Source organism: Coffea eugenioides, chromosome 6 (assembly GCF_003713205.1).
Source record: "Coffea eugenioides isolate CCC68of chromosome 6, Ceug_1.0, whole genome shotgun sequence".
Classification (NCBI taxonomy): Eukaryota; Viridiplantae; Streptophyta; class Magnoliopsida; order Gentianales; family Rubiaceae; genus Coffea; species Coffea eugenioides.
Genome location: NC_040040.1, coordinates 4,974,057 through 4,989,537, shown reverse-complemented (window position 1 = coordinate 4,989,537; position 15,481 = coordinate 4,974,057). Strand labels below are relative to the sequence as shown.

Genomic DNA, 15,481 nt, shown 5'->3' with positions numbered 1-15,481 from the left:
CAACATCCCCATATCGGATTAGATTGGAAAATAAAAATAAGACACCCCCGGCACCCTCCGGGGAGGGGGAGTGGGGGGTGTTGAATTTGAGACAGAGAGAGCGGCAGGTGGCACCAAAAAGGCACTATAAAACCATATTAAAAGAAGAGAGGCACGAAATGCCCGTGGCGGGGGTAGAGGTCCTCCACGATTCACATCTACCACCCGGGGGCAAGGCAACCACCAATTAACAAGGCAGCCAGCCGCCAAACCGTTGTTTTAGCTGCGGTCCTTGGTTTTGATCTCCAGCACCTTGAAACCAACAAATTTCAAGCCAAAAAAAGGTTGCTCCATCCCACAGGATTTTGTGTGGGCTGGAGCTTTCTTTCGCGAAACAACCTCGTGAGGTGGGCCGCTTCTTTTCCTGGTTTTGACCTCCTACCCACCAATTCTTCTGCCCGCGGTTTTTCCTAATTTCCTCTTTAATCCCTACAGGTTTTATTTATTAATTAATTACCGCTCACGCATCCTCACATCACTGAATAATGAATAAACAAAAGATCGCAGAAATAAATAAAAAAAACGTGACGGATCATAACTCACAACTCGTGACTTATCAGCTTATCAAACATGTATTTTCCGATCATTTCATGAGTTATGACAGTGGAGCCCCTAGTGCTTTTGCAAGACCTTTTTGGTTTGCCTCTTTCTTTTTTAAAAAAAAAAAAAAAAAAATTTTGGATGATGGACATTTTAAAGTTTTTTTTTTATTTGTCATTTTTCATATTCTTCCCCGAGCAAACAACGTTTATTCCTGTATTTTACTTTTTTCTGTGCATCGCTATTGCACAAATCAAGTCGTCTTGAGTCTCAATTGATGCTTGTAAGAGTTAGTAATTTGGACAAAGCAATTAGACATCATTAATCGTAATAATTAGTAATTTGGACAATGCAACTAGACGCTGTCATTCTGTGAAATTAAAGCAAACTAAAATTTAGGTCTTCATAATTTGTCAGTATCTTAAATACTTGGGTCATAGTTTAATTCATATCAGTTGGTATCTCGTTTAATGAACAACAAACTAGCTTATGGTTGAGAGTTCAAAAGCTTGACAGCTAATATAAAACACATAAATTTCTTTATAGTGCACAAGCAGGATTGAATTCGAGTATGTTTGGATTGCCCTTCATTTCCCCAAATATATTTGCTTACATCATCATTACAATTTTCAATACACCTTTTTACCTTTCCAATTACCTTTTCATCTCACATACATCGAAATCACAAAAAGTGCTACAGTAAAAATATCTCAAATAACTTACAATCCAAACAAACCCAGAAAGGAGAAGTGTGAGTCTAACTAGTGCTCATATTAAGATATATTTCACATGTTATATTTTTTAAAAAGTAAGTTAATTATAAAAATAAAAGGTTTAAATTTATAATGAACAATAAATACTATTTAACTCTGATTTAATTAGTTAATGAATCAAATTTGATCAAAATCTTTTTTTTTGCCCCAACACAAATACGACTACAATGGGCGTTGGGTTTCCACAGCTTTTGGCTAGACCGAGGTAGATTTGCCCATCTTACAATTATGCATATAATAAGGAAAATAATTTCAGCCAAATGAATAATATGATGACTAGTTCTTCAAAATAAATAAATAAAAAAAAAAGAAAAAATGACTAGTACAGTAAAGTGGTAAAGTACTGCCCGAGGATGAAAGGCCCAGAATAACGGAGGACAAAATGGTCAAGGGCAGAAGAAACCGCCACAAGTATCGGTTACTTGCAAGGGGGTCGAAAATCAGCGGTAAAATCGACGGTCATTTTCCATTTCGGTGACCGCTCCCAGAGGCACCCTACTTTCCAACCCCTCCATATTAAAACCCGTCCTCAAAACCCACTTTCCCCATTTCTCGAGCGTCTGCGTCTTTCTTTTCCTCTCTCCGCTATAGCAACTCTATCGCTGTCGATTTCTTCCTCCGCCTTCCTTAGATAATTTTGCAAACATGTCTTGCTACAAGGGCAAATACACCGGTAAATTTTTTTATATCTTTAACTCTCTTCTTCTTTCTCTTATTTTACCGATATATTCGTTTTTGAGTTCTTTTTGTTGTTGTTGTTGGATCTAGTCTGGATACGTTACTTGCCTTGAATTTGTTTGGGATCTGTTTGTTATAGATTAATGGTCAGTTAACTAACTAAAATGAATACTTTTTAAATGATTCGATTATTTAATCCCGGATTGCCCCATTTGCTTATATCAATGGATCTGTAAAACTGCTTGCTTTTGACAACGATTACTGTACCTAATCACCGATTATCAGATCTTCAGTGGATCCTTATCCGTTGCCCTCATATCTAACAATTTTATAATTTCTGGATATATTAGTGCTCGGATCTCTCTTTTTTTTTTTTTGGTATTTACAGATTCGAATTGGTCTATAATTATTGATAAGACGGACTGTTAATAGTAACTTGAGTCATAACTGTTAGTAATAATCGACTCCTGTCGTGCTTTAATTTAATTGTCCAATCATTAGTCTGTAAAGCAGCTTAGTTTGTATGGAAATTTCTATTTCTTCGAGTCAGAAAAGCAGTCGGACTTGTTGACCGTTGTAGATCTGCAAATATGCTGCATGATATAATCTCGGATGGATGTTATATGTTTAGTTTGTAACTATTTTGCTTCTTTTTTTTTTTTTCTGAACCATGTCGTACTCTTCTGCTATCTCTTTGTTTATCTGTGGCTATCTGTTTCTATGATATATTTGAGAGAGCAGCAGTTTGGTTAGATATCTGTATATATATGTGTTTTTCATTCATCTAACATTTGCTTTTGTCGTGGTCTGTGATATGCATTGAACCTCACAAATCTCGTTGTTTCAGATGAGCTTATTGCTACTGCCAACTACATTGGCACCCCTGGGAAGGGTATCCTTGCCGCTGATGAGTCAACTGGCACAATTGGCAAACGTCTATCCAGTATCAACGTGGAAAATGTAGAGTCTAACAGGAGGGCTCTTCGTGAGCTTCTGTTCACAACTCCTGGTGCCCTTGAATGTCTCAGTGGAGTTATTCTCTTTGAGGAAACACTCTACCAGAAGAGTGCTGCTGGTACCTTTCAGAGATACATCCTAACTTATTGGTTTTGGTTGTGATGCCAGTTTATGATTGACTTTATCTCATTTTTCATCCATTTGTAGGCAAGCTTTTTGTGGATGTGTTGAAGGAGGGTGGAGTCATCCCTGGAATTAAGGTTGACAAGGGTACTGTTGAGCTCCCTGGCACTAATGGTGAGACCACCACTCAGGGTCTTGATGGTCTTGCTCAGCGTTGCCAGCAATACTATGCAGCTGGTGCTAGATTTGCCAAATGGCGCGCTGTGCTCAAGATTGGCCCCAATGAACCATCTCAGCTCGCCATCAATGAAAATGCCAATGGCTTGGCCCGTTATGCTATCATCTGCCAGCAGAATGGCCTGGTGCCTATTGTTGAGCCAGAGATCCTTGTGGATGGATGTCATGACATTGAAAAGTGCGCTGATGTCACTGAGCGTGTGCTCGCTGCAGTTTACAAGGCATTGAATGATCACCACGTTCTTCTTGAGGGAACCCTTTTGAAGCCCAATATGGTGACTCCTGGATCTGAAGCCCCTAAGGTTGCGCCAGAGGTGATTGCTGAATACACTGTCAGGGCATTGCAGCGCACCATGCCAGCTGCTGTTCCTGCTGTGGTGTTCCTGTCCGGTGGCCAGAGTGAGGAGGAAGCTACTCGGAACCTGAATGCCATGAACAGACTGAAGACGAAGAAGCCATGGTCCCTTACCTTCTCATTTGGACGTGCTTTGCAGCAGAGCACCCTCAAGGCTTGGGCTGGAAAGGAGGAAAATATTCCCAAGGCTCAGGCTGCATTCCTTTCAAGGTGCAAAGGCAACTCTGATGCTACCCTGGGGAAGTACGAGGGTGGTGCCTCATTGGGTGAGGGTGCTTCTGAGAGCCTCCATGTGAAGGACTACAAGTATTAGTTCAGTTTTTGTGTCTCTTGTTTTCTGCTTTGTTTTGGAGAGTACATTGCAGGCTAGGGGTTCTAAGTTTCTCTTTGTCATTTTTCAATCTAATCTTATATTAGCAGACTGGCTTATAATAAGCTCGAGGAACGATCGACACAGAGTGGAGGTCGTTTGCCTTTTGTAATGGTTTTTCCTTGTTTTAAAGATTGGCTTCGTGAATTCAGTTGAGCACCTGTTTTCTTTTTCATGATAACTTGAATAATTTAGCAGCGCATGAGTTTTTCAGTTATAATTTAGTTAGGCACGAGTTTTTCCAACCAGGTACTTTTTGGTTGTGGTTTATTTTTCCCGCCGTGCTCGAGTCCAGGGGTGGTTCTGATGATGTATTGTGTGCTGCCTGCATATTGTCTGCCGGGTTCTTATTCTTTGTTATTGCTAGTGGTAGTGCGGATTGGCTCCTGTCGTTGATTTTTATCTTCCCGCTACTTGGTGATGAGCTTTGTGGTTGTGGTGGATGAGCAGAGAATTATATTCATGTCCATTGGCTATTGAAGGAGGATGTCAAGTCAAGAGAGGGAGTACTCCTACAGGCTTTACAATAAACGAGTTATCTTGTACTTGATGTTTTGTTTATCGCTTTTGCCTTGCTAACGTCTACATGGTGCTTTTGTAAAACTTGACTCTTCCTAATATTGTAGTCTATCAATCAAATTGAAGGAAATTTTGAGTAGTGACTAAATTAATTTTACGTCATATATATATATGACTCAATAATTATCATCATATTCTTTGAATTTCGCCAAGTTCATAGCTGGACATTATAATACTAGGAACTACAACTATTTTAAGGTTTTATTTTATTTTGGCACAAACCTTACATGTTGGACAACTGTTTAGTCATGAAGGTAATCCATAATTAACCAAAATTTTAACACAATCCGGCGAGAAGATGTTACTTTGCATCAAAGTTTCGTTTCTTCTAGGGTCTAAACAAAGTTTAAACAAGTCACTTTTCAGTGTTCAAGGTTGTTTGATTATTTTTTGCGAGTTTGAAATTTTATTCAAGTTTGATTTATTTATTTCTTAAATGGAACTCAAATGAACGAACTTTTGTTGAGCCGGATCTAGTTCAAGTAGTTTAAACTTGTTACATATAAATTTTACTTTTATGTTAGTCGAACTAGCCTAAACCTAAACTTGAAAGTTTATCAAACAAAAAATATTATTCAAATTTAGTTTGATTAATTAGCAAATCAAATTTTAAGGAGTTCTTATCAAACCAAACTCAATACGAATATTGAGTAATTTGATTTGTTTTTTAGCCCTAGTCCCTTTATTTAAATTTTTTTGGGGGGTAATAAGTAGAAGCTCTTAAACTCTTGAACTAGGGACAAAATTTTGTTTATATGGCAAGTTGAGAAGAAAAAAAAAGATATTTACAAGATAGGATGGAAGAAAGTTAGCTTGACTTGCATAGTTGCAGGACAATTTGTTGAATTTGGACCATGGGTAATAGGCCTAGGAGCTAAAATGGCCTGTAATATTCAGTTGGGCCTCAATATCCATGGAGAGAGCTAAGGATTCCGTTTTAAACATGATTATGAACGTGGACTTGCCGTGGATTCATTGCCAGTGATTATTAACTTGAACTTGGATGCTCTGGAAATCCCTTATCATGTGCCCTGTTGTCGCAGCCAGGGTAAAAAAAAAAAAATGCGCTAACTCATATCCTCTTATGAGATTCTGGTAAAAGGTTTAAAAATGAAGATAAACAAGAATCCTAAAACTACTTTATAAGAAGAGTTATTATCACTTTACCCCCTTAACGTTTGGCGTCACTATCAATTTCCTCCTTAATGTTATTTTTTAGTCATTTTAACCCCAAAACTAACAGTCAAACTTAATGGAATTTATTAATTCAAGTGATAAAACATATTTAACCTTTAAAATTATTATCACTTTACCCTCATAAACTATAACCTTATTATCAATTTATCCCATAAAATTATTTTTTAGGCAATTTATCCCACCATTAAACCAATTTAATAAGTTAAAAAATTTTATAAGATAGTACCCTCTTTTTTGTATAATAAAAACAATAAAAAATTTAGAGTGGCTCTTCTCGTTTTTAGTTTCAAGAAAAAAAGTCAAAACATTAATCTCTTTTTTTGGCAATCTTATTAATATTGAAAAAAATAGAAAAATAGGGGAGGGAGAGAGAGAGCTCAATTTTTTTAATACAAACAAGAAAGAATTCAATATTTTTATTATTTTAAAATAATTTTACTTTGCTGTTTATTACCCAATTCCAATCCTAATCCCGAGAATATTAAATTAATATGATAACATTAGATTCTTCCTTATTTTCTTTATTTGCAAAAACTAATTTTCTGTTTCCTTCTATCCTATCTCTTTTACTTTTTCAAGTACTAATAATTGTGAAAAAAATGAGAAAACCCTTTATTTTTATGTTTTTGGAATCTTAGAGTGAAAGAAATGAAGGATAATTATTCCAAATTTTTTATTTTTAATTAGATATAAAAAGGTAAATGCATTTAAACATTTTTTAACATACTTTTTAGATTAACGATACGGTAAAATATGTAGAAAATAATGTTAGAGAGTAAAACGATTGCATCACTATAATTTAAAGGAATAAAGTAATAATAACAATGTAATAATGCGATAAAATAAAAGGGTATTTTTATCAAAAATTTATTAACATGTTTAGTTGAATTACCTGTGGGGTGAAGTGATTAAAAGATAACATTATGTGGTAAATTAATAGCCGACTAGCAGTGATATAGTTTAAGGAGGTAAAGTGATAATAACCCTTATAAGAATTCTTCAAGTTTTCAAAAGTTTCTTTGCTCACAGAGACCATAATTACTATACATTTGATAAAACTAAAATCTAAAATTTGAAATCTAAATCCATTAAATTACTGAATTGTTAAGTACTAAATTTGATACATTTGAGTGTATATAACATTAAGTGATAAGTGAATAGTTTATCACTTATTTTTCGAAATAAATTTTGTTTAGAAAGTTCAGTGCCCCTAAATTAATTCAGATGTTCTATTTTTTTATTATCAATTGCATCTGAACATATTAAGATTTGAATTTATTAAGTTTAAGTGATCTTAAACTTATCAAATAGGACCTTAATAAGTCACAAAGTGATCTCTATCTCTTTTATTTTTTGTCAATCGGTAATTCCTATAATACACCACTTCTACTGAGTTTTTGGTTAAAATAATCTACCTTTCAAAAAATAATCCCCAAGTAATGCTCTTTAAGTTTTTATTCCCTTATTAATCTAGTTATTGCCATGTCGACTCCCCATCAAAGGAAAAAAATAACTTGTAAATCTTTTGTTTAGATATTACACAGTTTTTCTTTATTTAGTGCCTTAAGGACATTCTGTAAACAAATTAAAAAAGGAAAGTGGATCCATAATTAGTGTTTTAAATTGTTGATCACCCTTCAAATTGCAATGATTTTGCCGAAGAACCTTTTTTTTTGCTGCCATTATTCCTCCCTAGCTTTATTCTTGATTATTATATCACAAGTTCCTTTCTTTTTTTCTTGTTACTTGCAATTTTTTATACGGTAGTCTCCTAACTTTGTAAATTTTAAGAAGTTTGCAGAAATTCAAATTGTTTGAAGTACGAGTAAACATTTCAAGATACATAATAATCATAGTTTACGTGAACTATAAAAATTCCACTATAAGGGGAAAGAAAATTTGAACAAAAAATTCTCTTGCATTTTTTGACTTATCAAAAGAGAATACATCCCAAAAAAAATAGGAGAGAGAAAATATAACTAGATCAGTGTTAGTATCAAAATTAACACGCTATATGAGTCAATCTAATGTGAGAAACACTAATTAACTCAATAATAGATAGAGAAATATTTTTATTTATCTTTAAGATTGTACATAAGTAGCAAAATTTGAACTATTGAAAAGTTATTAAAACTCTATTGATGTAGATTGTACCTCTTAATATAAGATGGAAATGTGAATACTTTCCATACTCAAAGTCCACATGGCAACAAGTAGGTTAACAAGGGAATATATTTTGAAAGTGCATTAGTTTGGGAATAGTTTTAAAGAATGAGGTTAATGTTGAAATAAACTTTACTTCTACTCTTAATCTAACCTATCTAAAGAAGGGCACAACTAGGTCATGAGAAATCATCATAACTGAACCACTATCAGACCAGAAGATTGAACCACTACATCTTGGGTATTGTAGATAAAACAAAAGGTGAAATTTTTTTATCATGCTAGTATCTACCATTGGATAAGATCATAAAATGGCAAACAAGTTCTGGTTAATGTCAGTACTATACTAAAAACTTTCAGCTCCTGGAGTTGTCATTGATAATCTTGCAAACACCATAAATTTTGTAGTGGATACCGCCAATAAATAAATATATAAACCTCGGGGATTTTTAGCTTTCCGTGAATTGGAATGAATTGGAAGGAAAGAGGGAGGGTGGTATTTATGTGTGTGTGTGGACTACAAGGAAGTGATGGAGTGAAAAAAAGCAAGTAGTTCACGCGAACAGCTGAGTCACAGACTTACCTATTTGGGATTCTGAGCAGAGTGTTCTGGAGGAAAGTTAGGACAGTTTTGTAGTTGGTTCAGTAAGTTGTCAAATCAGCTTGCGTAGCCAAAAAAGGCTGATTGCGTAATTCAAAGATTCCTAAAATTGTTTGGTCATTTAGTTTCCCTTCTCAGCAGTGGCTCAACTGTCTATGAGATTTTTAGGAAGCCTCGGGAGAAATTAAAAAACCTGGACTTCTTTTTAATTTCTTGTCATCTACTGCTATCACAATTTTAAAAAAGGCTGCAGAATTTAAGGCTTCTTCACTTAAAGGTATCAAATTTGCTTATTCTGGTGTTATTCCCCAAGTGGGAACCTTCTTTACTCCCAATCCTACGAGTCCCACAGCCACAGCTTTTGTCTATGAGAGAGTGCTGAAGATTATCACTACGTCAAGTATTTCTGATTTCTCCGTACACTTCCCCTCCTACAGTAACTGAAAACTCTGCAGATTTGCCTTTTGGGTGTAACTTGACCTGTCTCTTTAGGCTTCTTCTTACTGCTACTGTTTCTCTACATTTTGGAGTCTGGGATTTGTTTGCATATATAGAAGTCTGTATCTAACAATACAATCCACGGTTTGATCTTTTATATATATATATATATAAATTCATGCTGATGAAAAGTCTATAGGATTTCTGTATAGTACATTGAAGAATATAAGGAGTTTCCCTCAAAAAGTATTAGGTATGTATTTTGCACATGTATGTTGTCATTTGACGTTTTAATTCTCTACTCAGTACTCTTTTAATAAGAAATTGACAAAAAAGAACAAAAACAAGTGATGGGATTTTCTTTGCAAAATGCCACGATTGATTTTTTTTTTTTTTTTTGGTATTTGAATGACCAACATAGCTTATCCCAACTTGATTTCCCAGCCGTCAATCATGGAAAAATTGATACTCCTAACATGATTACGAGGTTAGCCAGAGGGTGATAGAAAATATGCCTTCGTGTTTAATCTGGAGATTCTTAGAGCTGAGATCCTGGTTACTTACAGTAGTCAATTCTTATAGGCCAAAAAGAATGTGCAGAAATTAAACATTAAGCTATGCGTGTTTTATTTTTGCACATGACGGATCAAAAGAACAACTAGAAAACAGCAGATATGTCTAATCAGTGATCACTAAGACATGCCAAATTACTGGAATCCCAAAAAAAAAAAAAAAAAAAAAAATCCTAAGAGGAAGGGATACAGTGCAAAACCCAAGTGCATGAACGAATTCTATATAACACTGTGGCCTGTATTTATGCTTCCCTTCTTTGGGAGTTTTAAGTGGAGAGTAAAGAAGAGAAAACAGGAAAAATAGGAGGACAAATTTCAGTGAATAGTTAATCTTTGTTTTCTTTAGAAGTGGAGAAATATGGAGAGAAAACAAATCAAATTTGTCAAAGTGCAAATTTTGTTCATAAAAAGTCAAGAGGAATAATAAAAATAAGGAAAAATAGAAACAAAGATAAAGATAATCCACCCTCTAGATTTTAGAATTCTTACATTTATATCTATCATTTAAGCATGTTGTAACTTTTCGTTGGCTTTTACAGGTAAACACCACTGTAATTTCCAATGAATTTAAAGTTTATGTGACGTGTTATCAACACTAGGGGGGAAAAAAAACATGGGTAAAACTCTTGGAATTTCTACTTCTTTTAATTTGCCATCTCGTAACTGAAAGAACCAGCCTCCTCCCTTTTTCTTCTATAAACCCCGGAATAGGCCAAACGTTCATATCCTTTCAACTTCCCACTCTCCAAAAGAAAATGAAGGCTTCTATACAATAGTAGATCAGCATTAAAAAAATAAAGATATGCAGGTATAAGGGATGGATCCTGGTGAACAAGTTAAAAGATGTGGAAGAAGGAGGTCCTGCACAATCCCTCCAGCAGCCCCTATATGACTAATTCATAGGAGTCCAGAAAGCATAAAGAGATTTGACGATTGTACACCATAGAAGATGAATTATAGCTGGATTACTCTCCTCTAAGCAATTATCCGTAAGCACTTCAAGTATGAAGTATGGAAGAGAAAGTCCTACTGCCTGCAGAAATCTGAACGAGAACTCCGCCACGGATGGAAAACATCATAGGAAGCAAAACCCACTAAAAGTAAAGAGATGAGAAATCAGTTCAAACCAAATTCAATAGAATAATTACAAACTTTCAAATCCATTTTCTCATGATATGACCAACTAAACTTCAAAACAACACATATATGGACACCCCAAATTAACTCAGTTAGCAAGCTAAATATAAATGAACGCTCCTTAATCCATCCCAACAGAAAGAAAGCCAGGCTGTAAATGATCTCTAACTTCCCTAACTCATAAAGTCAGACATCCCTCGCTTTTAACTCCAGCTAAACTAATAGTCCTCTGAAGCTGATACAAATTAAGCACCTCAATAATGATGGAGATATTCGGCTCGCTTTTCAACTTACTGATTCACCCCCTTGCTGAATTTGGCTCCATAATTCTCCCACAGGTTCTCGGCATCACCCATTAAGTACCTATAGCAGCCATCATGCATTCCATGGCCAGTATCACCATTAGGAGGGGAAGCTCCTTGATCATTCTGTGGCGCATGTCTAACTGTTTGATCAGGGCCCCCTTGATCATCATTGGTATCACACGAATAGTTTCCTCCCTGACCAGTAATAGAGTCGTTGTTAAGGTAACAGCAGAATCTTGAGCTTTCCTTCCTTTTTTTACTGCACTTCATCAGATAGCTGCTAACACTATCCCACTTATCCTTACACATGAGTGGAGTCCTATCATAGCCCACACAAGCCATTTTGGCAGCTATTTCCTCCCAGAGGATTTCTTCCGGGCATCCAATTTGTTGAAATCTTGGCTCCATGTTTGTTCTCAATTGAATTAGCTTTGTAATCTCACATTCTGCCCAACTATCACCTTTCAAAAAGCTAGGGATGGTCTCGCTTCCGTTATCATTATGATGTTTATTCATACTTTGAAGTCCATGGGCCGCCATCAGTTCCTGATCATCAGGAGTAGTTGAAGCTTTCACTAATTCTTTTCCCGTTAACTTTTGCAAGGCTTCCATCATAGCAGCATCACGGGATTCAATCCATGTTCTCTCATTAGCCCAGAACCTATGCTCTCTTTCTACCCGAGCGGCCTCTTGTTTCCTCCAATCTTCCTCTCTTAGCATCCTTTCTTGTTCCTTCTGCTCAATTGTCTTCATCATGTTCTCCAACCAAGCCTCTTGTTTCTTCATCAGTTTCGTCATCTGCGAATCAATGAAATCCTTTATCTTGGCCTTCCAGCTCCTCTTACCCTTTGATCTCTTCTTCCTCTTTTCATTGGAATCATTGTCCACTGTCGCCTGAAGATCACTATCCTCAGATGAAGTAGTATCAAAATCAGAAGAGTTAGAGAGACTAAGGCTATCAGAGAGCTTCTGAGCCTGAAAGCTGGCTTCTTGATTGGATACGGAAGTAGTGTTGTTCGCTGCTGCATTATATCGAACACTGTTTCCAAGTAGATGGTTTTCGGAGACTGAGGCTGCATTGCTAGTGTCACCGTAGAGGGCTTCAAGCTGGCGAAAGAATCTGTAATGCTTGCCATCTTGTCTGCCGGCCTTCCCTTCTTTAGTTTTCTTGTAGTACTTGTACAAGTTCTCAAACTTCTCTCTGCATTTCTTCCCACTCCTTTGGTATCCATGTTCTTCCGACATGATCCTGGAATGGATGATCGTAACAAAAACGCAAAATGATTGGTAATAAAATGAACTGATTATATATAGCTAAATTATGAATGGGTATTCAAGGAACCCTAGTTCCGGATAAAACAAAATTTGTTTAAAAATAAGCTTCATGTGATAATGATATCTTTCTATCATACATTTACTCATTTTCTTTCTTTTGCCAGTGCCTTGTGCCAGACATAATTGTTTTGGGCCTCGTACAGCTTTCTATTCATGTCTTCTTCTTCTTTTTTTTTAATCTTATTTGTCTTTGACTGAGGCAAAACTGGCGAAGGCTTGACTATCAAATTTGTAAGCACCAATGTTTACCAAAAATTGGAGAATCTTTAATATCTTAGTAAAAACTGTGTAAAGTACTTAGAAGGTGATTTAATCGAAGACCTTATGAATAGGAAGTAAAAGGAGCAGAAAACAAGGGAAAGGAAAAAAATATGGAAGGAAGACGTGAAGAAGAGAAAACACCACCTGATTCTCCAACCAAACTTCCATGTAGTGTCACTATCTCAGGACAAAATTAGTGATGCAAAAGGATAGATTTGGTGTAAATGTTTATGTACGGTATCTGTAGAACATTAGGATACAGATGCACCTAAACTAAGGTTCTTGCTCATGAGCTCTTCTTCTAGGAACTCGAACAATCACTCCAGTTCCTCCTCCTCCCTAGTTTCCAAAACCTCCTCAACTTAAGAGCCAAAAAAAAAAATATGGAAATGAGAAAGTAAAGATAAGAAAAGTCTTGGAGAGTAGCCAGCACATTCTCCGTACAAGAAGCTTGTGAAGGTAGGGTATCAGTTAGGTAATGGATAATTTTATTTTTTTTTTGATAATAGGGTGATGGATGAATAGGGTCTACAGCAGAGAAAAAGGAATAGGATGAAGAAGGGGTTTAGTTCGTTTTGCTCCATCAAGATAGATTTTGAGAGGAATGCGCAAGTGTTATCCATGTGTTTCTTGGTTTTCGTAGAAAAATGGAAAGAATGAGTGGGAATAATTTAACAAAGCAGATTGGATGGAGGAATTAGTGCACAAGCCCAGGCTTGGGTTTGTTTATGAATTAGGTTACATATGTACAGTTAGGCTGCATCCAAGTAAGTAGTGAGTGGTGTGGATATATGATGAGGATGTAAGCATTAATGTAGTCGAATACCTTGAGACTTCATCCCACAAAGGACCCTTCTGATTAGCCTCCTTGAACTTTGGATCGAGCCTTGATCTGATCTCAAGAAGAGTGAGTGTCTCCTGCCTCGGCCACCTCCCAGTTCCACCATCTCCCCCACCAAGCCCGCAACCGGCCTCCATTTCCAGCCCTCCAGAACCGAAACCAATAGCAGCACCGGTTGAAAGCCCACAACGAATACTGGGTGTAGTAGTACTGGTACTAGAATCCGAGCGGAACTCGGGATGTTGAAGTGCTCCACCACATCCAGCTGAAGGGACCATATCCTGATGATGATGATGATGATGATGATGATGCCCCACCCCCCTGCCCATGACCATCTCATGATAGTGCTGCTGGGTGGGTACTACTGTCAAGGTCCGGTGTCCAGATAAGAGGTCCGGCGGCGGCGGGGGAATTGGGGCAAAAAGAGGCCTGCTGCCATTCATGTACTGCCTCAGATCAGCCATCCCATACTGATGCTCCTCCATTTCTTTCTTATACCACCATACACAGTACACAAACTTGAAAAGAGGTCGAAAACAAAAGACAAATGGATAAAAAAACTAGTAGGAGTAATAGAGAAAGGAAAAAAGCAAAAAAAAAAAAAAGAAAAGAAAGAAAGAAAAGAAAGAGAGAGAGAGAGAGAGAGAGAGAGAGAGAGAGAGAGAGAGATAGAGCGAGGAGAGGGAAGAAGAGGAGAGGGAAGAGGAGGAGGAGAAGCGGAGAAAGTAGCGGCAGACCCGGATCGTGTCCTTGCAAGAAAAAGCTTTGAATTTATGCAGAGTACGATATTGGAGTTGGACCCATCCCATCCCCCCGATCCCAGTTCCCCACCCACCACCACACTTGGCTCCGTTAAAAAGACTTTAGAGACTGCTGCAAAAATATGCAAAGTGTATTTCTAGCTACTACTCAAAAGGGAAGTGCGTGTTTAGATAGTAGTAGCTCAGTAGTACTATTAGAGTATTAATACTGAATGATGATCATACAAGACCTAGATTATCCCAGTGGAAAGGGCACCTAAAAATAGTAGTTTGTTTGGCTTTGGCTGTATTGTGGTAGCCTGGTAGGGAGGGGACGCACGCAGGAACAGAGAGCAGCGGAGGGGAGAACAAAGGGACGGTTTGGCGAATGAACAATGGACAGATGTCAAAGTTGCTGTACAGACCACCACTCCTTTCCTTTCCTTTCCTTTCCTGCTTACGCTTCTACAGTGGACTTGGATTTTAGATTTTACATAAGATACTCACTCACTCGCCGGTCTCTGCTGCTACTACTTCTACAGCGCTGCTGCCCCTCTTTGACCGTTCTTTCTTTTTTCTTTCTAGGGATAATTTCAGAAACCTCCCCTGAGGTTTCTGACACTTTCACTGGCAACCCCTGAGGTTCTCAAATTTCACTGACCTCCCTTGCTTTTGAGTTTTTGGTAACAATGCAGTCCAAATATGATTACAATATTATTTTCATGTGTGAGAAGGAATTTTTATTCCATGGCTGCCCCTTTGCTCCTTGTATTAGTAGAAGATTGAAAGAATAATAAATTATTAGAATGATTACTAAAGTTGAGGGGGTGTAAGTACAATACAAAAAATTGTAAGCACTAGATGTGCCAGGGAAAATGCCGGTTTTCATAAATCTTAAGTTAACTAGTATGTTATCTATTTAACATAACTTAAGTAACTAATTAAATTACCTGTGAGTATTACTTTCACATAATTAATTTATGTTAAATACAGAACCTACCAGTTTCCCTTTCGTAAAAATATGAGTGTAATACTTTTTAAATTTTACTTACAACCTTTTGTATATTTAATATAAATTAAATGATTCAGAGTAAAATGCCTATAAATAGCTAGTACTTTATTCATATAATAGAAAAAACTCGTAAAGAGCTAGTAAAAAGTGGGTAATTTATTTTTTTACTTTCACGTATTTAATTTATGTTAAATACAAAACTTAGTAGTTTCTCTTTCGTAATAATAT

The 15,481-nt window shown here is 36.6% G+C and overlaps 2 protein-coding genes across 2 annotated transcripts; one reads left to right on the top strand and one right to left on the bottom strand.

Annotated features, from left to right (window-relative positions):
• The first annotated feature begins 1,877 nt into the window (after positions 1-1,877).
• Positions 1,878-4,247, top strand: LOC113776203 (fructose-bisphosphate aldolase 6, cytosolic). The gene is made up of 3 exons (XM_027321310.1): positions 1,878-2,025; positions 2,878-3,105; positions 3,195-4,247. The coding sequence occupies exons 1-3, from the start codon at positions 1,998-2,000 to the stop codon at positions 4,013-4,015; spliced, it is 1,077 nt and encodes a 358-aa protein (XP_027177111.1). The 5' UTR covers positions 1,878-1,997; the 3' UTR covers positions 4,016-4,247.
• Positions 4,248-10,865: 6,618 nt separating this feature from the next.
• LOC113772859 (trihelix transcription factor PTL) lies at positions 10,866-13,986 on the bottom strand. The gene is made up of 3 exons (XM_027317350.1): positions 13,827-13,986; positions 13,487-13,646; positions 10,866-12,313 (listed from the first exon to the last, which is right to left on the bottom strand). The coding sequence occupies exons 1-3, from the start codon at positions 13,984-13,986 to the stop codon at positions 11,050-11,052; spliced, it is 1,584 nt and encodes a 527-aa protein (XP_027173151.1). The 3' UTR covers positions 10,866-11,049.
• Between the last annotated feature and the right edge of the window lie 1,495 nt (positions 13,987-15,481).